We start from the raw sequence: 23,989 nt of genomic DNA on the forward strand, positions 1-23,989 counted from the left end.
TGCCTCCACCTGCTTTTCCGATTCCTGTCTTATCAGAACGGCACGTTGCACGTCCTGATAGGCTTTCTCATACTGGGTCTGGGAACTGTTCAGATGAGCTAGACAAGACTGGTGAGCCCTCTTGGCATCATCCACCTCTCTATCCTTCTCTGCCAACTTCCCTTTTAATTCCAGGTTTTCTTTCTCGATGTCCCTGACATCGACCTTACTCATTCGGTTCCTTTCCTCTAAATCTGCCCGGAGCGTCCTGATGACCTCCTCTGCGCCTCGCAACTGTGCCAAACAGGACACGATCGCCATCGGCTTGCGTGCTTTACCTAAACTCTTTTGTGTATTTGAGAGAGGTTCTCCCACCAAGTATGACCTATACTCCCGGGACCTGTCTCCTCATTTGCACAAAACTCTTTCCAAAGGGGCCATCCCTTTCCCTGCAGATATTTGCGGAGTTCCAGCTCCCACGTGGGACACTGGCCTACTCTGCTACTGCTGCTGGTCGCTGCGACCACAAACTTTGCTGGATCCATCAGACGTTCCATTGCCTGCATGGCCATTTCCTCTGACTCTCTTTTTATAATTTGGAACAGGGGGTTGCTGGGGTGGTGTTTCGAGAAACGGGTACGGCTTACGCTATTTTCCGATCACAAAACTACCGAAAGTTTGTCGCAACAAAAAGCTTTCAGTTTTACCTTACAGCCCTGTTAGTACGCATGCACTAAACACACTTCCGAATTACGCTTATTATTTTGAACACCTTGAATACTTGTGATCTCTTTCTTTCTCTGCAATTTGGAGTTCTAATTCAAATTTCAGGGTCCTGGACACTGTGGTGTTTCCACTTACAACAGGGTCCCGGCGGAGTCGCCACTAAATGTTGCACGTTTTACTATGGGCGTAAAACGCGTTTATTGGAGTGTATTAACACGCCTCCGAGTTCGACGTGTGCTTAACACTGCTAGGCTCTGTTCTATGTAATTATTTAGCTCTGGAGTCGCCAGTTGCCGTATAGGCAACGTCACAAGTATTCCAAGGTCAAGTTCAAAGTAATAAAGACGATACACCGATTAGTAAAGTTCAAACGATCAATATTTATTATACAGTTATAATAAATACTCATGCACACTAAGAGACTAAGCTATAACTAAACTTAAGCAAACAGAATACTTATCTAACAGGAACAGGCAAGGTCAGAGAACGAGGCCTTCGTCCTGGTCTGGCACTGCAGCCTTCAGCAAGCGTTCTGGTACTTGGGAGTCTAGTGGGCTTGGATCGCGTAGCGAGCGTTGAACTTACGGTTTCGGCGGCTGGTGCTCAACGGCTGGAGTCAGGATGCAAGATGTCAGTCAGAGCCGGAGCACGGGTTTAACAGACCGGGGCTCTGTGGGGGATTTGCTTTTATACCCCTCTCTAATGTCCTTGCCCCCTTCTAGGCGGGCTCTACCTTTCGGTACCGATTGGAACGTTTCCAAACGGCTACCTTCGAAATCCTCCAATGCGGGGCTTTCCTCGATGTTGGGGGGGGTGGTTTCGATATTTGTTACTCTGGTGCCATCCTGTCTACTCCACCAATTAACTGCTACATTGAGATGGAAATGTTGCCATTGTTTGTGTCTGGATCTGGGCTGCCTCATCAGGATGTTAAGCGCTTTGCCATTAACACCTTTGGCTGGAGATCTGCACCTGGCCAGAAACTGGTTTGCTGTTTGCAAAATGCTAATTAGTTGAGAGCAGGCTGTCTGTTCTTACTAAACAGGCTTTCCCTGCTGCCTTCCATTTTAGTTTGGCTCAGTGTCCATTTTGCGTGGCCAGCATGGCTACAAAAGCCACACTCAAAGCGCCACATGAAGACACTCAACATCTCTCTCCAGCAGCACCATTTTACTCTCTCTCAAAGCTGTCCCTGTCCCCAGTTTCATTTCATCCTTCGCATCATTCGACGTCTTAGAACATAGACATAGACCAGTACAGCACAGAACAGGCCCTTCGGCCCTCAATGTTGTGCCGAGCCATGATCACCCTACTCAAACCTACGTATCCACCCTATACCCGTAACCCAACAACCCCCCCTTAACCTTACTTTTTTTTATTAGGACACTACGGGCAATTTAGCATGGCCAATCCACCTAACCCGCACATCTTTGGACTGTGGGAGGAAACCGGAGCACCCGGAGGAAACCCACGCACACAGGGGGAGGACGTGCAGACTCCACACAGACAGTGACCCAGCCGGGAATCGAACCTGGGACCCTGGAGCTGTGAAGCATTTATGCTAACCACCATGCTACCCTGCTGCCCCTAATAAGTCTTAATAAGAATCTTTTCCTGTTTCTTACAGATGGTAAGGAACGCAAGCTTCAACAGCTCATCAACACCACAGCCCATCCCAGACCCTCCACCAGTCCCAATCCCTCATACTCCATTTCTCCCAGTATCAACACCACTGCCCATCCCAGGCCCTCCACCAGTCCCAATCCCTCATACCCTATTTCTCCCAGTAGCAACACCGCTGCCCATCCCAGGCCCTCCATCAGTCCCAATCCCTCGTACCCCATTTCTCCCAGTATCAACACCGCTGCCCACCCCAGGCCCTCCACCAGTCCCAATCCTCGTACCCCATTTCTCCCAATCCCAACCCTTGCCGCGTGTTCACCATACCCTCTGACCTTCCCCTCTCTGAAGCTGAGCGTGTTGTTCTCAGCAAAGGACTCAGATTTGTACCCTTACGTCCCCACCTCAATGAATTCCGGGCTTGACATGATGTTGAACTCTTCTTTTGTCACCTTCGTCTCCATGCCCACTTCTTTGGGCAAGAATCTTCCCCCTGTTCCACTGATCCTTTCATGTGCCTCCAACATTCTGCCTCCAAGTGGACACCCCCCCCCCCCCCCCCCCCCCCCCCCCCCCGGCCGGGACAATTACCTGCCCTTGATCTTTTTACATTGAGAACTGTCGATGAGACATTGGCACTCTTAACTTTTCTGCCCCCCTCACCCATTCCAACCTCCCTCCTTCCAAACTTTCTGCTCTTCACTCTGTCAGGTCTAACTCCGACTTTGTCATCAAACCTGCCGACAAAGTTTTCTCTCACGTCCATAGGGTTTATTCCCGGATAGACTTTTTTGTCCTGAGCAGGGGATTGATCCCGAGGGTGCAGGATGCCGAGTATTCGGCCATAGCGATTTCGGACCATGCCCCGCACTGGATTGATCTGGAGATGGGGGAGGCACGGGACCAGCGCCCGCTCTGGCGCCTGGATGTGGGGATGCTGGCGGAGGAGGAGGTGTGTAAGAGGGTTCGGAGAAGCATTGAGGGGTATCTGGATACCAATGATACGGGGGAGGTCCAGGTGGGGATGGTCTGGGAGGCTCTGAAAGCAGTGATCCGGGGGGAGCTGATCTCCATCCGGGCCCACAGGGAAAGGAGGGAGAGGAAGGAGAGGGAGAGACTGGTGGGAGAGCTTCTGGAGGTGGACAGGAGATATGCGGAGGCACCAGAGGAAGGGTTGCTGGGAGAACGGCGCAGGTTGCAGGCCAATTTTGACTTGTTGACCACCAGAAAGGCGGAGACACAGTGGAGGAGGGCGCAGGGTATATGAGTATGGAGAGAAGGCGAGCAGGATGTTGGCGCATCAGCTCCGTAGGCAAGATGCGGCTAGGGAAATTGGGGGAGTGAAGGATGGGGGTGGAAATGTAGTGCAGAAGGGGACAGAAGTAAACGGGGTCTTTAGGGACTTTTACGAGGGATTGTACCGGTCGGAACCTCCGAGGGGGAGAGAGGGGATGGAGAGCTTCATGAACAGGCTATGTTTCCCAAGGGTTCAAGAGAGGCTGGTTGAGGGGCTGGGGGCGCCGATAGAGTTGGAGGAGCTAGTCAGGGGGATCGGGCAAATGCAGTCAGGTAAGGCCCCGGGGTCGGACGGGTTCCCGGCAGAATTTTACAAAAAATATGCGGACCTGGTGGGTCCCCTGCTGGTACGAACTCTCAATGAGGCGTGGGAGGGGGGAGCTTTGCCCCCGACGATGTCGCGGGCACTGATCTCTTTGATCCTAAAACGGGATAAGGACCCCTTGCAGTGCGGATCATACAGGCCTATCTCACTCCTTAACGTAGACGCTAAGTTGCTGGCGAAGATCCTGGCTACCAGGATAGAGGATTGTGTGCCAGAGGTAATTCATGAAGATCAGACAGGGTTTGTCAAGGGGCGACAGCTCAACACTAATGTGCGGAGACTGCTCAATGTTATCATGATGCCGGCAGTGGAGGGGGAGGCGGAGATAGTGGTGGCGCTGGATGCAGAGAAGGCGTTTGATAGAGTTGAGTGGGGGTACCTGTGGGAGGTGCTGGAGAGGTTTGGATTTGGGGAGGGATTCAACAAATGGGTGAGGCTGCTTTACGCGGCGCCGATGGCGAGTGTAGTCACAAATGGAAGGAGATCGGAGTATTTTAGGCTTTATCGTGGGACCAGGCAGGGGTGTCCCCTGTCCCCCCTGCTCTTTGCACTGGCGATTGAACGGCTGGTCATGGCGTTGAGGGAGTCAGGGAAGTGGAGGGGTCTGGTGCGGGGGGGGGGGGGGGGGGGGGGGGGGGGGAGCACCGGGTATCGCTGTATACGGACGACCTGCTGTTATATGTGGCGGACCCAGAGGGGGGAATGCCGGGGGTGATGGAACTGTTAGCGGAATTTGGGGGCTTCTCGGGCTATAAGCTGAACTTAGGAAAGAGCGAGGTATTTGTAGTGCACCCGGGAGATCAGGAGGAGGGAATTGGGAGGCTCCCCTTCAGGAGGGCAGTGAAGAGTTTCAGGTACCTGGGGGTGCAGGTGGCCAGGAGTTGGGGGGCTCTTCATAAGCTTAACTTCACCAGACTAGTGGAACAGATGGAGGAGGAATTTAAAAGGTGGGACATGGTGCCGCTATCACTGGCGGGCAGAGTGCAATCCGTCAAAATGACGGTTCTCCCGAGGTTCTTGTTCCTCTTCCAGTGCTTGCCCATCTTTATCCCTGGAGGACTTTTTTAAAAGGGTGACCAGCAGCATCATGGGATTTGTTTGGGCGCATGGCACCCCGAGGGTGAAGAGGGTCTTCTTGGAGCGGAGTAGGGATGGGGGGGGCTGGCGTTGCCCAACCTCTCGGGGTACTACTGGGCGGCCAACGTGTTGATGGTGCGTAAGTGGGTGATGGAGGGGGAGGAGGCAGCATGGAAACGGATGGAGAGAGCGTCCTGTGGGGATACAAGCCTGGGGGCCCTGGTAACGGCGCCGTGGCCGCTCCCTCCCACGAGGTATACCACGAGTCCGGTGGTGGCGGCTACCCTCAAGATTTGGGGGCAGTGGAGGCGACATAGGGGAGAAGTGGGGGGCTCGATGGAGGCTCCGTTAAGGGGGAACCATAGGTTTGTCCCGGGGAACATGGATGGGGGATTTCGGGGATGGTATAGAGCGGGCATCAGACAGCTGAAGGACCTGTTTATCGACGGAAGGTTTGCGAGCCTGGGGGAGTTGGAGGAGAAATTTGGGCTCCCGCCGGGAAACATGTTTAGATATCTGCAGGTAAAGGCATTTGCTAGACGGCAGGTGGAGGGATTCCCTGCGCTCCCCGCGAAGGGGGTGAGTGACAGGGTGCTCTCGGGGGTCTGGGTCGGGGAGGGGAAGATATCCGATATCTACAAGCTTATGCAGGAGGTGGAAGAGGCGTCAGTAGAGGAGCTGAAAACGAAGTGGGAAGGGGAACTGGGGGAACAGATCGAAGACGGGACATGGGCTGATGCCCTGGAGAGGGTAAATTCTTCCTCCTCGTGTGCGCGGCTTAGCCTCATCCAATTCAAGGTGCTGCATAGGGCCCACATGACTGGGACGAGGATGAGTAGGTTCTTTGGGGGTGAAGATAGGTGTGCCAGGTGCTCGGGGAGTCCAGCGAACCATACCCATATGTTCTGGGCATGCCCGGCATTGGAGGAGTTCTGGAAGGGGGTGGCGAGGACAGTGTCAAGGGTGGTGGGATCCAGGGTCAAGCCAGGATGGGGACTCGCGATCTTTGGGGTTGGGGTAGAGCCGGGAGTGCAGGAGGCGAAAGAGGCCGGTGTGCTGGCCTTTGCGTCCCTAGTAGCCCGGCGAAGGATTTTGCTACAATGGAAGGACGCGAGGCCCCCAAGCGTGGAGACTTGGATCAATGACATGGCGGGCTTCATTAAGCTTGAGAAGGTTAAATTCGCCCTGAGAGGATCGGTGCAAGGGTTCTTTAAACGGTGGCAACCTTTCCTCGACTTTCTGGCTCAACGATAGGGTACTGGGACAGTAGCAACAGCAACCCGGGGGTGTGGGGGGGGGGGGGGGGGGGGGGGGGACGTTGATTATGTTGGCTTATTTTATTTAAATTTGATTTATCTAATTTTAATTTATGGTTAAGTTCTCTTGTTGGGGGGGGGAGTGTGATACATGTGATGTTACGGTATGGGGGGAATTGTGGGTGTTATGGGGCTGTTAGTTGCATATTACTGCTTTTTGCTATACTTGTTGTTATATTTTTATATTTTCTGTAAAAAATTCCAATAAAAATTATTTTTTAAAAAAAACCTGCCGACAAAGGGGGTGCTGTTGTCGTCTGGTGCACTGACCTCTACCTCGCAGAGGCTGAGCGCCAACTCTCAGATACTTCCTCTTACCTCCCCTTGGACCACGACCAGACCACTGAACATCAAACCATTATCTCCAACACCGTTAGTAACCTCATTTCCTCCGGATGCCTTCCTCCCTACAGCTTCCAACCTCATAGTCCCCCAACCCCAGACAGCCCGCTTTTACCTACTTCCCAAAATCCACAAAAAGGACTGTCCCGGCAGGCCCATTGTGTCAGCATGCTCTTGCCCCACCGAACTTATTTCCTCTTATCTTGACTCCATCCTCACTCCTCTGGTCCATTCCCTCCCCACCTACATCTGTGATTCCTCTGATGCCCTGCGTCATATTGACAGCTTCCAGTTTGTGGGCCCTAACCGCATTCTATTTACCATGGATGTGCAATCCCTCTACACCTCCATCCCACACCAGGATGGCCTGAGAACCCTTCGCTTCTTTCTCGAAAAGAGACCCGGACAATTCCCATCCACCACCACTCTCCTCCGTCTGGCTGAACTCGTTCTATCTCTCAACAACTTCTCCTTTAACTCATCTCACTTCCTCCAAATCAAAGGTGTAGCAATGGGTACCCGCATGGGTCCTAGCTACGCTTGCCTTTTTATGGGGTATGTGGAACATTCCTTGTTCCAGGCTTATCCGGGCCCCCTGCCACAACTCCTTTACCGATATGTTGATGACTATTTTGGTGCCGCATCATGCTCTCGCCCGGACCTGGAAAAATTAATCAACTTCGCTTCCAGTTTCCACCCCTCCGTCACTTTCACCTGGACAATCTCAGACACTTCCCTTCCTTTCCTTGATCTTTCTGTCTCCATTTCTGGCAATAGACTATCCACTAATATCCACTACAAGCCCACTGACTCCCACAGCTATCTGGATTACAGCTCTTCACACCCTACACCCTATAAGGACTCCATCCCTTTCTCTCAACTCCTTCGTCTCCGTCGCATTTGTTCCGACGATGCCACTTTCCAAAATGGTGCTTCGAAAATGTGTTCCTTCTTCCTCGACCATGATTTCCCACCTACAGTTGTGGACAAGGCCCTCAACAGTGTGGGGTCCATCTCCCATGCCACTACCCTCGCCCCCTCCACTCCCTCCCAGAACAAGGATAGAGTCCCCTTCGTTCTCACATTTCATCCCACCAGCCTCCGTATGCAAAGCATAATTCTCCGCCATTTTCGCCAACTCCAGCGTGATGCCACCACCAAACATATCTTCCCTTCACTCCCTCTGTCAGCATTCCGCAGAGACCGTTTCCTCCGAGACAATCTAGTCCACTCCTCCACCATACCCAGTACCTCTCCCATCACCCATGGCACCTTCCCATGCAATCGCAGAAGGTGTAACACCTGCCCCTTTACCTCTTCCAAGGTTAAGCAGCGTTTCACTTGCACCTCTTTCAATCTGGTCTATTGCATTCGCTGCTCCCAATGTGGTCTCCTCTATATCGGAGAGACCAAACGCAGACTGGGTGATCGCTTTGCTGAGCATCTTCGGTCTGTGCGCATTCAGGATCCTGACCATCCTGTTGCTTGCCATTTTAACAAAAGACCCTGCTCCCATGCCCACATGTCTGTTCTTGGCCTGCTGCAATGTTCCAGTGAAGCGCACCGCAAATTGGAGGAACAACATCTCATCTTCCGGTTAGGCACGCTACAGCCTTCCGGCCTGAACATCGAATTCAACAACTTCAGATGATCAGCCCCACCTCAACCCATTTGTTTTCGTTTCATTTTAACTGTCCTTTACCATTTCTTTCTTTCCTGCACCTTTCTCCTCTTTGCTTTCCCCTTCCCCTCCCCCCACACCTACAGTTCATCCTCTGATGTTAGTTTCCCTGCTATTTGACCTTTCACATCTTTTGTCATCTCTGGGGACTGCCATTAGCACTCTTTCCCCTTGGCATCTGTGGCCATTAGCACCCGGTTTCCCTGGGATTCTGTGGCTATGACTCATCTTTCATCCTCACGCCACAGTATAAATATTTCCCACTCTCTCTGTCTGTTAGCTTTGACAAAGAGTCATCGGACTCGAAATGTTAGCTCTTTTTTCTCCCTACAGATGTTGCCAGACTGGCTGAGATTTTCCTGCATTTTCCCTTTCGTTTCAGATTCCAGCATCCGTAGTAATTTGCTTTTATTATTTTATGTGGAGATCACAAAGGTAGATGGGCAATACCATGATGAAGCAAAAAAATTGATTGTTGATATTGATATGTTGGGGCACAGGGAGCCAGGGGATAGGACATAAGTGAGGGGAGTGTGGTACTTGGTGCAACTAGCTGTGGCTTTGTGGTTGAGCCAAAGCTGGTGGAAGATTTGAAACAACAAGGCTGAGCTAGAGAATATTTGTATAATGTGTATGCAGCCTCAGCGACAGAATGGGAGAGATGAGGTGGGAGAGAGTCATGATGTGGTTTTAACAAACCATCAAAACCAAAGTAAACATGAGAGGAAGCTGAATAGTAAAGTCAGCAGGTTTTTAAAAATTCATTTTTACAGGATGTGGGGGTCGCTGGCTGGGCCAGCATTTGTTGCCCGTCCCTAATTGCCCTTGAGGTGCTGGTGAGCTGCCTTCTTGAACCACTGCAGTCCATGTGGTGTAGGTACACCCACAGTGCTGTTTGCAAGGGAGTTTCTGGATTTGGCCCAGAGACTGTGAAGGGAGGGCAATATATTTCCAAGGTACCAAGAAAGCACCCCAAGAAACAAAAAATAAATTTGGGGGATGGTGAAATTAAAACAATGTTGGTGAGCAAAATGAGGCTAAATCAGTTGCCAAGATCCAAAGTCCTGTTTGAAATTATGCATTTATTTACCTGTCTAACTCTGTAAAATTATCTCATGATTGAAATAGATGGGGGGAAGGGGAAATAATAAAACCATCCTTCTTTGTAGTTCAGACACGAAACGTGCTCCTCGTAACTGACAACAGTTAGAACATTGCAGCATGAAACACCCTCCACAGCACCTCCCCTACATTACACACCCTGGGGGGTGGGTTAGATTGACGGACCGGAAGTGGAGGAGTGGGACAGGTTAGGGGGAGGGACCTCCTTGGATACCGGAGAGGCGTTGCCAGGTGCAACCCAAAAGGAGGAGGAGGTGGGGACCGAGGAGAGGAGCAAAGATAAAAGTCGGACAATGTGACAGAGGGGTGAATGTGGAGGGACAGTAGGAGATAGGAGTGAACCAGCTCTGTCCGAGAAGACGGAGAAAGACAAGTGCGAAAGAATAAGTCAAATATAAACAGCCTTAACCATAAACCCTGTGAAGGTAAGAGCTCAGTGCAGGGTGCTGATATAAAGACAACTGGACATGGGTCACAGTGTAGTTATGGATAAAGAAGACTATTAAGAAGGTCCAACTTAATTCACTCATTTCGAGAGAGAGAGAGAGAGAGAGAGAGAGAGAGAAAGAGATCCTTTAACCTCAGCAGATGGGAAGCAATGCTGATCTGATCAATCTCTGCTAATAGGATTTGCACTAACAGTCAGTTAGCACAAAACAAAGGACATGGTATGGCAAGCTGCTGATAAATAACCAGATAAAATTCCCAGAGATACAGCGTGCAGTCAATTATTTCATCACTCTCTAATAAATTTACTAACAGTTTTAAAGCACATGCAAAGTGTAACTGTTAATCCATTTTACAATCATACCTCTGGAACAAAATATGAATTTTTTGTGTGACTTTCCTGTTTGTGGATTTGAAAATACACTGGGATGGGATATTTTGGACTCAGTTTCTATATTACAAGCACTGCAAGGATGCTGGCACATGTGGTAATCTCACATTTACAAACATATGTGACAATCTGGGTTTTATTTTTTCTTGGTAATTGGGATAAACAAGGTTCACTGATGATCAGGCCTAGCATATTGTATAAAACGGTGGTTAGAATATTACATAAAATGTCAACTTCTAACAATTTCTGTAGAATGATGTAATTGCACTGATTATATGATGGTTCAATGGCATGGTGTTTTTGACATTTTCCATTTAATTTATTTATAGCACATTTTCTGGCTTTTATAGAGACTTGTTTCTGCAATATTTACCACTGATCTTTAGAAGTTGATATAACCCCCTGCTTGCTTCAAGTGGCATTTTAAAATATGCATTTAATGAATACTTTGTAACTTTTTCAATATTATTCTTGCACTATTCGCATTTTTTTCCTATAGGCTTTGGGCTGCACTATGCATCTGGTTTAAAAGTACTGAAAATTGCAGCTTAGATCATGCTGACCAGTAAGCCTGACTGATAAATGCTTCCAGTTAACACTTTGCTGCCATGGGGAAATTGCAGAGTAAACAGAAACACAACTTATCCCGATATAGGTATGGTGAGTCTGCCAAGCGCATTATGGCATAAATAATATGCTGCGGTTAATTAATCTATCATCATGCTGTTGTAATATGCATGTTCACATTAGATTTTTAAAATATTTGTTCTTGAGATGGAGGTGATGTTCTTTTTATACTTAACGCAACTTGTGCTGAGATCATTAAGAGTCCACCAAACAGTGTGGGAGTGGAATTCCACATAATGAAATGAAAGTCGCTTATTGTCACGAGTAGGCTTCAATGAAGTAACTGTGAAAAGCCCCTAGTCGCCACATTCCGGCGCCTGTCCGGGGAGGCTGGTACAGGAATCGAACTGTGCTGCTGGCCTGCTTGGTGTGCTTTAAAAGCCAGCGATTTAGCCGAGCGAGCTAAACCAGCCCCTGTTCCCATATGCCACAGTCTGTTCAGAGTGGCACATTTGTCTCAATTTGGCAGCTTTCTTGAAGCTTTCACAGATTTTCCTGCTGCCAAACCGTATTTTTTGAGTTCCTTTTCACCACTTGCCATGGTGGTATTTGTCCTTTTTAATGTTTTGGTCTGCCATTCCCATAACCACTCGGCTGTGAATATTGTCATTGAATGAATCCCTAAGTTAAAGGCCATCTCTGAGCTAAGGTCTTTCCCAGCCTTATGTTCATGTACCATCCTCCTCCCATATTAACTAGAGAGAAAGCAAAGTGCTAATTTTTATACTGCAGTGAGTGACCTAATTTCAGTTATATCTTTTCTCGTCTTATAATTATTAAATGTTAAGAGCATGGAAACAGGCTATTTAACCCATCAATTCTGCCCCACTTTTTCTTTACAAGAGCCACTTTGTCTGATCCCACTACCCTGCTACTTCCCCATATCCTTTCAAGCCTAATTCCTTTTAAAACAGATTTATGGACTCTGCTTGAAGAGCACTTTAAGGCAGACACATTCATATGTAATCACACATGATGCAAATAACATTTTTCTTTATACTTATGTTCACCACATCCCCCCCCCCGCCCTTTGATTGTTCTTGTGATCGTAAATTTAAGGTCTCTCATTATTGCCTATCATTATTTGCCTTATAATCATCCTGCATAATCTTAAGATTCCCTTAACCTTAGTTGAAGTACAGAATATGTACTTCTCAATTTGTCTCCGTAACCTTGTAACTTTCAGCATCCTAGTGAACCTGTGCCACACTATACTCATTACCTTTTATGCCCTTTCTATATTGGGGTGCCTATCATTGTACTCAATGCTTCAATTGCAGCAGAGCTAGGTTTTGTACAAGTTGAATATCGCCTCCTTTTGTATATTCTATTATTTTCTTGCAGGGTATGAGCATCACTGCCCAAGTCAGCATTTATTGCCCAACCCCTAATTGCCGTTAAGGAGGTAGTGATGAGCCACCTCTTGAACTGCTGCATGTATAGCGGTTTGATACAAAAGTAGTTTGTTAGACCATTTCAAAGGGCAGCTAAGAGTCAACTACATAAACACTGTTTCTGGAATGGTAATAATCTGGAACTTGCTGTTGACGAGGGTGCTAGAAGCAGAGATGATCAAAATTGAGCTGTTGCTTATCTGGGAGCCAGTATAGGTTAGAGATCAGTGAGTGGGGTTGAACCGGATTTCATAGGGACGTGCGTGGCAGCATTTTGGATAATCTAAAGTTGACAGAGGATAAAATATGGGCTAGCCAGGAATGTGTTGGAATAGTTATCCAGTGGTAACAAAGGCATTGATGAGAGTTTGAACAAAATATGAGCTGAGGCAAAGTCGGGCAATATTACGGAGCTGGAAGTAGCCGGTCTTAGTGAAGGTGCCCACATCTCATCCCGGAGTCAAATATGATGCGAAGGTTGAAAACAGTCTAGCTTCAAACAGTTTCTAGGAAGAGCATAGATTAGGTGGCTAAGCAATGAAGTTTGTAGTGGCCAAAGACAATGCTTTTGGGCTTCCCAGTGTTTCACACTGAATGCTGGACAAGCCGTCTAATAAATCGGCAACTGTGGAAGAGTTGAGAGAGGTGGTGGTGAAGTACAGCTAGGTGTCATCAGCCTATAAAACTAATGATGTGTGACATCTGGTGGCATCATGTTGCACGTAAGCCCCGCAAGCCTAACCCCGCAAACCACATAGACGAGAAATAGAAAAGAATGGGAAAGATCCAGCCGAGAAGCCAGCAAGGACGAGGGGAGAGAAACCTCAGCCTCTGAGCCGACAGCCACACAAGGTGGTGCAGAATCGAGAAAGACAAACTCCATAGAGTGCTCAGCACAGACCCAAGTACTGATGGGCTTCATCACATCCGAGTCTATTCAGTCCGAGTATTCAGCCTCTCCACATAGCTAACACCCTCCAGACCAGGCAACCTCCTGGTAAACCTCCTCTGCACCCTCTCCAAATTTCCCACATCCTTCTGGTAGTGTGGCCTAACCAAGGTTCTATCCAACTGTAACATAACTTGACAGTTGTTATATTCGATGCCCCTGTTATTTAACCCCTGTTATAATTGGGGAACAGTTAGATGAGCAGACCATTGTTCCATTCGTGCCGTTATATGTTCATCTTTTACTCTTGTTATAAATAAACACTTTTTGTTAATATTTTACTTACAAATCTGGTGCCTGTGACGCATTGGAGCAGTCAAAGGTCAAATATCTCAGGATAATGCACACATTATTGGTTAATTCACTTCTATTGGTACTCCGGGGTCTGTGGGACTGGAATTGACCGTGCACTCGCCCAGGGTGTCGTAACACATTCATGTCTCACTCTGGGAAGCTAGGGACAGGATACAGTCAGGACTGTCAAACCAGAAGTAGGTCGTAGGTAGCCATAGGGCAGGTGGGTGTCAAGGCAGGTTGGTTAGAAGTCCCACCTCGGTTCACTAGGATTTTGTCCCAGTTGTTTTGAAGCTATCGGGTGTTTTAACCTTTACTCCTCACACCCCTTCATCCTTCCAAACCTACTCATTCCCCCCCCCCCATGTCAACTCATTCCCCCACCCATTCCCCTCAGACCTCCATACCAGCTCATTACTCAATAGTCCTCACCTAGTATCCATCATGGGCACACTTCGGTGCCACGTAGGGATTAAAAAAAAACTTGGAATTAACTAATAGAGATCTCACTCATACACACTCAATGCAGCAGAAAAAAACTCTCATTTGTGAAACCCATTCAATACCCCTCAAACAAACGTTTACTTGGTAAACGCATCAAAGACAGATAATCCTTTAACTTTCTCATTAAAATGTTCATCAGAATGTGAAATCAGCCCCCCACCCCCACCCCCACCACCACTGAGATAAGTGGTTTCAGAGTTTTCTAATCTCAGCCACGCATTCATAATGCTTTTATTTTATTTTAATTTATTGGCGACTCTGATGGGATTCGACTTAGAAGTGCCCCCCCCTCCCCAACTCCGAGAGAACCCAAAAATTTGAATTAGAATCCAATTGGGAACAGAAATAACCACAAGTGTTCAAGCAGTTCTGATCAATCCTCCAGAATTCGGAAATGTGTTAATGCATGCGTACTAACAGGGATATAAGGTAAACCTCATAGATTTTGTTGCGAAAAACTGCCGGGAGTTTGTATTCCGGAAATTAACCTGCTTGTAACTACACCGTAAGAAGTCTTACAACACCAGGTTAAAGTCCAACATGTTTGTTTCAAACACTAGCTTTCGGAACATTGCTCCTTCCTCAGGTGAATGAAGAGGTATGTAGCCACCTGGGGTGGCCACTTTCCGATTCCAAAATGGAGGCCCGCAAAGAATACAGGTAAAATTGGCCAGGCACAAGAAAACAAGCAGGTGCAAGGTTTCCTGTGTATTAAGACATGCAGAACCCAGACAGAACCGAAACCAATAGCCATCTACATATTAATGAGCAATCCCCAGGAACAATTAGATACATTGAAGCGATCAGGACCAAGACAGACTCTCCGGCGCCAGCGGGAACCAGGACAAAGGAAGGCCAACGGACACATAGGAACCGGCCAGCGATCAGGGAACAGCTCCAGTATTGGAGAAATCGATTGAAACGATTGGGACTTGGTCCAATTAATTGGGACCAGGTCCGAGGTCCGCCCAAAAGGACGCAAAACCCCTGGGGACTATAAAGTAGAGTCCCCAAGTTCAGTTCGATCTTCTTGGCAGGTTCTCTTCGCAGCTCTGAAGAACTCTTGACCGTGACTCTCAACAAGGAGAGATCTGCCTAGCAGCTGCACCAACCAAGTAACTCTCCAGTCAACGCACGCTACGAGATAGGCGCTCCTAGCTACTATTCCATACCAGCTTGAAACCCGCAGACGCAGAACCGAACAAAGGCCATTGTTCCTCTGACCTGGTGGGCCATTCCAAAAGCTAAGTATAGGCCTTTAGTGTTAGTGTTAGTCTAGTAAGTAGAGCTTTATGCATGAGTAGTGATTGACTGTGTGTATAATAAATGTGTTTTGATTTGAAACTTACTAACTGGTATATTGAGTTATTGATCAGCACTTGGCTTTGAACCTCGTGGTGGTATCAGAAAGATACCTGGCGACTCTAGAGCAAAGGTTATTAAAACAGAGCAATTAAGTAAAAGCACACCGAGCAACAGGTATGCTCCAGAAACATCTATATAGACAAATTCAAAGAGTCCAGCTGAGGCCGCACTTGTGTGTGGAACGTAGCAACCGGGACCTGGGATTCATGTCGCATTACATTCATCCCCCACCATCTGGCCTGGGCTTGTGAAATGTGACGAGACCATGCAGACGCTGCGACAACGAATGAACGGACATTGCGCGACAATCACCAGGCAGGAATGTTCCCTTCCAGTCGGGGAACACTTCAGCAGTCAAGGGTATTCAGCCTCTGATCTCTGGGTAAGCATTCTTCAGGACGCGCGACAACGCAGAATCGCCGAGCAGAAAACAGAAACTTAAAACCAAGTTCCGTGCACATGAGTGCGGCCTCAACCGGGACCTGGGATTCATGTCGCATTACATTCATCCCCACCATCTGGCCTGGGCTTGCGAAATCCTACAAACTGTCCTGGCTTGAGAAAATTCACACCTCTTTAACCTGGGGTTACTTAATCACCTGCTAATAGTCGCATTCTAAGCATTCTCTGGCATCTTTGAATTTGTCTATATATATGTTTCTGGAACATACCTCTTCATTCACCTGAGGAAGGAGCAGTGCTCCGAAAGCTAGTGTTTGAAACAAACATGTTGGATTTTAACCTGGTGTTGTAAGACTTCTTACTGTGTTCACCCCAGTCCAACGCCGGCATCTCCACATCATTGTAACTACACCGACCCGGATATCTGCTATCATGCTACGTCACGTTCTTGTCTTACACCATCCTCATTCATCCACTGTGGCTTGTTTGCAATCACTCTGTGATGTCTGCCATCCACCTCTGCCTGCGTTGACCCCTCCTTCTGCTGCCCTCCACTTTTTCCTTTACAAGAGGTCTCTGTAGCTTTTCAGTTCTGATCAAATGGTCACAGTACTGACATTTTCTTTTCTGGATGTTGCTTTTTTGTTTCTTGTAATTTCAAGCCCCCCTTAATTGGTGTTATGATTTGTATGTGGAAATTTTGGCGCACATCGTAGCATCCACATTTCAAAGGCCTCTGTTTTCTTCTACAGATCTTTATTTATTGTCCAGGTCGATAGAATTTAGCACTTTTCCTCGTTAAAAGTATGAATTTCTCAGTAATACATCTTTCACCTTCAGAACATTACTTTGCTGATCTCTATTCTTCATCTAATTTCAACATCATAATAACCTCAACTGTAGTAAAAGCCCTTGAGAAATGTCAAAAATGAACACAATTGAAACTACAGGAAGAAGTGATTTTTTTTAAACCTACATCAGGTGGCCTCATCAATCCAACACCCAATATATGTTTAACTGATCGCTTCAGCTGTTTATTTTTTATTTTTAAAGACCTGGGGATATACCTTCAGTTCATGATACTTATACAAACCTCATCAGCCTTTCAAGAGCATTTACATCCACTCCATCAATTTGTGACACCCGCACTGTGGGTTAAGGCCAATGAAATAGCGAAAATTGGATCTGATTGAACTCTGCACTAATATCAAATTTTCCTGCTGAGTTCAGCTTTCCTGCCTGTGCGTTCACTCGCTGCTCCCCCTTTCCCCCTGCTGGCAAAAATGGGATGTGTTGGAAATGGAGACTGGACTTCCGAACCCAGGTCCTGCTTGCCATTTTTAAAGGACTACAGAGTCGGCTCACCTTTGCAAAAATCCAGTCCCCCAGAGTAACACTGAAGAAGCACTGCACTGTCAGAGGTGCTGTCTTTTGGGTGAGTGTTAAACCAATGCTCTGTTGGCCTGTTCAAAGATAAGTAGGAGAGCACACCAAGGTCCTGGCCAATATTTATCCCTCAATTAATGTCACTCAAACAAAATATCTGGGCATTTAGTACTTTGCTGTTTGTGGAATCTTACTTTGTATAAATTCACTGTCACATTCACTAGCAAGCTAACAGTGACTACATTTCCTGAGCAATGAGTTACTTCTGAAATTTAATGCAACATCTTTAGAGCCCAGAAGGTGCTCCTTCATTTCATTTGATACCCTCACAGCTAGCAGATTCTTAATCCACTAGTCTTTGGTCAAATACAGATTGCAGAATTAAAAGGGAATCCACCAAGTGTTAATCGACCACCCAGACCTCCTCAGCTCGGGCTATTTTACCCTGGCCTGAAATCTGCAGGATCCACTCCACAGTTAATACATACCCACAATCTGTCAAGCAAGTACAGAACAAATTCCAAATAATGTGACTTGCATTAGAATTCTCAGATTTTGCTCTACATTATGCTTGAACTGTGTTGTAATTTATTTTCAAGGATTGATGGGGATGCAGGCCACAGTTCCAATACTCAAGTGGCTCAACAGTACAGTCCTGTGCATAATGATGCTGTGACATCATTAGCCTCCCTAACATCTGAGCACTGCCTGTCTGGAGGAAAGGACAAGGTGAGATGCCCGTCTTTCGAAGGGCAGAAATGCAGGGTAATAGTTTTGTGACGTTTAATGCAGTGGTTTACAAACATGCAGGCACACATTGAACTTGCAAATCTGCTTGGGTTTATGTCCTTCTGCAGTTTTCTTCTTTATCCAGGAAGGCAGGTAGATGCTTCGGGCTTGTTTATTACTAAATACAAATGATTGGTATGATGGCTGTGTTTATAAACATGCATCTGTATATGCATACATGTAAGATGTTTGGGTTCTAATTTAATTCAATCGGAATTCCCACTCCTGTTACTGAGATGTACCCATTTTACTGCCCTGTAGACAGTGGTCATATGTAACTGGAAATCTGGTGATGTGCAGCAGAAATTCATAGGTCATGAACGCGAAGTGACTAAGGTAAGAACAATTTATAAATCACTTGACAGTATATTTGCTAATCCATCGAATAAATTCCTTACAGTGCAGAAGGAGGACATTCGGTCCAACGAGTCTGCACTGGTTCTCCAAAAGCGCATACTACCTTGGCCCAAATCCCCACCCTATCCCCATAACCCCACCTAACCTTTGGACACTTAAGGGGCAATTTAACATGGCCAGTCCACCTAACCTGCACATCTTTGGACTGTGGGAGGAAACCCGAGCACCCAGAGGAAACCCACGTAGACCACGTAAGGTCGGAATCGAACACGGGTCCCTGGCAGTATGAGGCAGCAGTGCCAACCATTTATCTATCATGAGAGAGACCGAAAGAAATTGAGGAATGCCATTGACTGTACAAGTGGAAAGGGCCAATTATGAGCGGGATTCTCTCAACCCAGGGCTGAGCTGGAGAATCCCCACGACCGGCACGAATCGTGCCGTGCAGCCCCGACGCCGGCATGCCATTGGCGCCGTAGTGGTCGGCGCAGCGCGAGTCGGGGGCCGCTCTATGTGAACCCTGCCGCCGATTCTCGGCCCGGGATGGTCTGAGTGGCTGTCGTAAAAAATAACCGAGTTCTGCCGCTGCCGTTCACACCTGCTCTCAGCCGGCGGGACCTCGGCATGTAAGAGTCCAGGGACGGCCTGTGGAGGGAGGGGTAGAGGGGAGATCTACCCCGGGTTTGGGGGGGGGGGGGGCTCCATTGAGGCCTGTCCCGCGATCGGGGCTCATCGGGGCCGGCCTCTGGGGCTGGGGGCCTCCTTTCTTCTGCGCTGGCCCCTTTAGCCCTACGTCATGTTGCGTCAGGGCCGGCGCGGAGAAGGGAGCCACTGCACATGTGCGCGTTGGTGTCGTCCCCAACTGCGCATGTGCGGACCCCGTGGCGCCTAGTTCACACCAGGATCAGCAGCTGGAGCAGCATGGACCGCTCCAGTGCCATGCTGGCCCCCTGTAGGGGCCAGAATTGCTGATCCTGAGGCCGTGTTGACGCCGTCGAGAAATGTGACGGTGTCAACACTTAGGGGGCGGGATCCTCTGATCCTGAGGCTATGTTTTCTGAGGCCTAATTTTAAAGTATAGCCAGACACAAAGGATAATCTAGTAGATTGGTGGTACAATGCTTTCATCTTGTCTTTCATCTCTGAGATCATGGTAAATGGAATCATTAAAATCCTGTTCCATTTCTGACAGATCCCCTTTTTGTCCTCCGGGGAAGGGGGCAGCGTGTAAAATCTGAACTCAGCCGAACCATTTGATATCAGTGCTGAGTTCACACAAACAAAGCTATTCAGCCTTAAGCTTGTGCCAGCTCTCCTCGAAAACTCATCATAGTATTAAGTTTAGTATCAAAGCACTGAGGTCCAGAGGTTTCAATAGACAGATACTTAAAAACTTCCCTCATTGAAGAACTTAAGGCACTTTGAAACCCTGTAGCATGCAGACCTCAAATTATATCTAATGGGATTCTGAGAATTTTATTTAAAGAAATATTCTAGATAAGCCCAGAGTGGCCTTCAGCTGAAGTATTGTTGTAAAAATCTCCCTCTTCCAAGAGGCTTGATAGTTAACTTCATGAGCAGCGTAACCATCCTTCTGATGAGTCCTGAATAGTCATAGAAATGTGACTTTTCATTCTCTCATTAGTCCACTGCACCAAATTAATACTTCCCCATTCTAACAGTGGAAAATTGGAATTGTATTTGTTACCTGTCCAATTTTTTTCCCAGTCGCGATCTGCCATTTTGAGCCCCTCCAGTTGTAATAATATATAATACTTCAGCCAAACCTGAAGCCATCCACTGACAGAATGGCAGACAACTGGTTCTCTTCTATATTCTTATGATGTATTGCACCCTGGGGAGTTTTGACTTTGGGTGATAGTGTAACATGGGCGATATCAGATCAATCTTGCCAACTGACTGGTTTTAAATCAAAAGAAAAGGGAACATAAAGCAGGCAGTGTATGGCCCCTTGAACCTGCCCCACGATTCAATAAGATCCACACACACACACACCTCTCTCTCACTCACTCAAGCACACTGTCACCACTCTCACACACATTCTCACTCACTCATTCTCTCTCACACACATGCACACACCTGTCTCTCACACCCACTTGGGTTGCCCATCTTGTATTCCTAGAATCCTTGAGTGAATATATGCTTCCCGCTAAGGGCGGGGGGGTGACTTGTACGTCCGGCCAGTCAAGGTCCGGCCAGCACTCATTCAGTTGGGTAGTGCCACGTGCCATGCTGGAAATAAGCCATTATTATTTCAGTCAACAAGGTATGGACTCCCCCTTGTAGACACAAAAATCTCATCTCACTTCTCTCATCACATTCACTCACCTCACTCACCCCACATTCATCTCTCCCTCTCTCACACACACCTCTTTCTCTCGCTCTCGCGCTCTCTCTCTCTCACTCTCTCTCACACGCACTTTTTTTCTCTCTCTCTCTCGCACACTTTTTCTCGCTCTCTCTCTTGCTCTCTCTCGCTCTCGCTCTCTCTCTCACACACACACACACCCACCTCTCTCCTCCGAGTCCACCTCCGCTTCCGCTCTGGGGTGTCTGCCTCCAGGCTGCCTTCCCCTCTTGCTGCGTGGCTGCAGCGTGCCACACTCCGCTGTCCATTCACCTTCACTCTCATCCTTGCCTGTGACCTTCAATACTGACTTTGCCACTATTTCCAACTCGTTCCTCAGAAAGCAGCTTCTCAGTGCATTGGCTACTGAAAGGTGCACATGCACTAATTAATCTATCGGTAGCCAACGCAGTGAGAAAAAACTTTTGCTTGGATAAGCTGGAAGGACAATTTTTTTCAAATTTAAAACAGCCGGACCTACCCCCCCTGACTGACGATGAATACGTCAATGAATGGTTGCCACCTCAGCAACCTTCAGCTCTTCTATATGCGTCTCCTCCGCCCCCATTAATTCTTTGTAGATGTCCAAGACGCTCCCCTCCCCACCCATCCCCTAGACACTACCTATCTTGAATCCCTCTTAGTGGCAGGAGTGGGAAGGATGATACCCGCACCTGAAGATATCTAAAATCATTCCCTGCTGCATACCCAAATTTCTCCTCCAGCGCCCTCAAGCTGGGGAAGCTCCGTCCCAGAAACAGGTCCCCCATCTTCTCAATTCCCGCCCTTTGCCATGCCCAAAATCTCCCATCTCGGCTCCCAGGAGCAAACCGATGGTTGTCACATATTGGGGACCAAGCCGATGCACCCACTGCACCAACGTACCTCCTCCGCTGACTCCGGATCCTCAGGGTCGCCACCACCACGGGACTGGTAGAATATCTCGCCGGCGGGAACGGCAACAGTGCCATTATCAGCGCCCCCAAGCTGGTGCCCCTACATGAAGCTGCCTCCATCCGCTCCCAAGCCGCCCCCATCCCCACTACCCACTTCCTTATCATCGCAATATTGGCCGCCCAGTAATATTTACTAAAATTTGGCAGGGCCCGATCATCCCTCCCCTCCCCCCGATTCCTCTCGGGCATCACTTTTTTCAGCCGTGGGGACTTACCTGCCCAAACATGGCCCAAAATAATTTTGTTGATCCACTTAAAAAAGGATGAAAATCGGGAGGCTTTGGAACACAAATAAAAATCTTGGCAATATCGTCATCTTAACCGACTGCACCCTCCCCGCCAGTGACAGCGGAGTGCATCCCATCTCCGTAACTCGCCCCTCATCTGTTCAACCAGCCGGGACAAGTTGAACTTGTGTAACCGGCCCCAGTCGCGCGCCACTTGTATCCCCAGATATCTAAAATTGTCTCCCACTAATCTGAACGGGAAATCCCCCAGCTGGCCCTCCTGACCTCTTGCCTGGATGACAAGCATCTCACTCTTCGTCATATCCTGAAACCCGGCCAAGTTCCCCCAGAATCGCCATAATCTCCCTCATACCTGCCCCTGGATCTGCTACATATAAGAGTAAGTCATCCGCATACAGCGATACCCTATGCCCCACCCCCCCAACCAGCCCTTCCAGCCCCTAGAAGCTCTCAGAGCAATTGCCAGCGGCTCAAAGGTTAACACAAACAGCAGTGGGGAGAGGGGACATCCCTGTCTTGTCCCCCGGTGGAGCCTAAAATAGTCCGAGGTCGTGGCTTCTGGGGTCTGGCACAATAGCTTGACCCAGTCGATAAAGCCCCTACCAAACCCAAATCCTCCCAGCATCTCCCATAGATTGTCCCACTCTACCTGGTCAAATGCCTTCTCCGCGACAATGGCCACAACTACCTCAACTTCCCTTCTCTCCGGGGGCATCATAATCACATTAAGCAGCCTTCTTATATTGGTTACCAACTGCCTACCCTTGACAAATCCAGTTTGGTCCTCCATAATCACCTCCGGCACATAATCTTCAATTCTGGAGGCCAACACCTTGGCCAGCAATTTAACGTCCACGTTAAGCAATGAGATTGGCCTATAGGACCCACATAGCTCTGGGTTCTTGTCCCGCTTCAATATTAATGAGATGGTGGCCTGTGACATCGTCGGGGGCAGCACCCCTCTATCCCTCGCCTGTTAAAAACCTTAACCAGCAACAGCCCTAATATCCCCGAAAATTTCTTGTAAAATTCCACCGGGAACCCGTCTGCCCCCGGAGCTTTACCCAACTACATCGCCTTCAGATATTTCTTTGGCCCTAATCGGAGCCCCCAACACGGCCACCAGCTCCCTTGGGAAAGTCAACCTGTCCAGAAAGAGTTTCATCTCCTCGGGCACCGTGGGGAGGCTCCGAGCGATCGACTCCATTATAAAAGTCCCTAAACGCCCTGTTTACCCCAGCTGAGTCCCCTACAAGGTTCCCATCTCCGTCGACCACCTTGTTAATTTCCCTGGCCGCCTCCCTCTTCCTCAGTTGCTGTGCTAGCATTCTGCCGGCCTTCTCTCCATATTCATACAGCGTCCCCCTCGCCTTTCTAAGCTGCTCCACTGCCTTGCCCGTGGATAGTACCCCAAACTCAGCCTGCAGCCTCCGGCGCTCCCTTCACAGTTCCGCCCCTGGGGTCACCGCATACCTCCTGTCTATCCGTAGGATCTCCTTGATAGTCGGTCCTTCTCTGCCCTGTCCATCCTGTCCCTATGAGCTTGGATTGAAATCAACTCCCCTCTCACCACTGCCTTCAGCGCCTCCCAGACCACCGCTGCTGAGACTTCCCCTGTGTCGTTGACCTGTAGGCAGTCCTGCATGCACTTCCCTACTTTCTCGCACACCGCCTCGTCCGCCAACAAGCCCACGTCCAATTGCCACTGCGGGCTTTGGAACCTCTCCTCACTGGCCTGCGGTTCCACCCAGCGTGGGGCATGGTCCGAAATAGTGATGGCCGAGTACCCCGTGTCAACCACCCCCGCCAGCAGATTCCTACTCAAAATGAAAAACTCGATCCGGGAATACACATTATGTACATGCGAGCAGAAAGAAAATTCCTTAACCGTCAGCTGCCTAAACCTCCATAGGTCAATCCCCCCCCCCCCCCCCCCCAATCTGCTCCTTGAACCCTATCAGCTCCTTTGCAATCACTGGCACCCTCCCTGTTTTCGAGCACGACCGGCCCAGGCCGGGCTCGATAACC

General features: G+C 48.5%; 1 protein-coding gene across 3 annotated transcripts in view; it reads left to right on the plus strand.

The window, feature by feature from the left end:
* wdr31 (WD repeat domain 31) overlaps positions 1–23,989 on the plus strand; it is a 66,307-nt gene that overhangs the window by 10,323 nt on the left and 31,995 nt on the right. Inside the window, exons 1-4 of one of the 3 annotated variants that reach the window (XM_038781719.1) lie at positions 9,686–9,909; positions 10,822–10,977; positions 17,843–17,972; positions 18,294–18,368. In XM_038781719.1, coding sequence (XP_038637647.1) covers positions 10,931–10,977; positions 17,843–17,972; positions 18,294–18,368 — 252 coding nt within the window. In that variant the 5' untranslated portion in view covers positions 9,686–9,909; positions 10,822–10,930. Of the gene's footprint in view, positions 1–9,685; positions 9,910–10,821; positions 10,978–15,276; positions 15,318–17,842; positions 17,973–18,293; positions 18,369–23,989 lie in introns of those variants that run through there. The other 2 variants (XM_038781720.1, XM_038781721.1) reach the window with 2 other exon arrangements.

This window comes from Scyliorhinus canicula, chromosome 21, assembly GCF_902713615.1.
Source record: "Scyliorhinus canicula chromosome 21, sScyCan1.1, whole genome shotgun sequence".
Taxonomy (NCBI): Eukaryota; Metazoa; Chordata; class Chondrichthyes; order Carcharhiniformes; family Scyliorhinidae; genus Scyliorhinus; species Scyliorhinus canicula.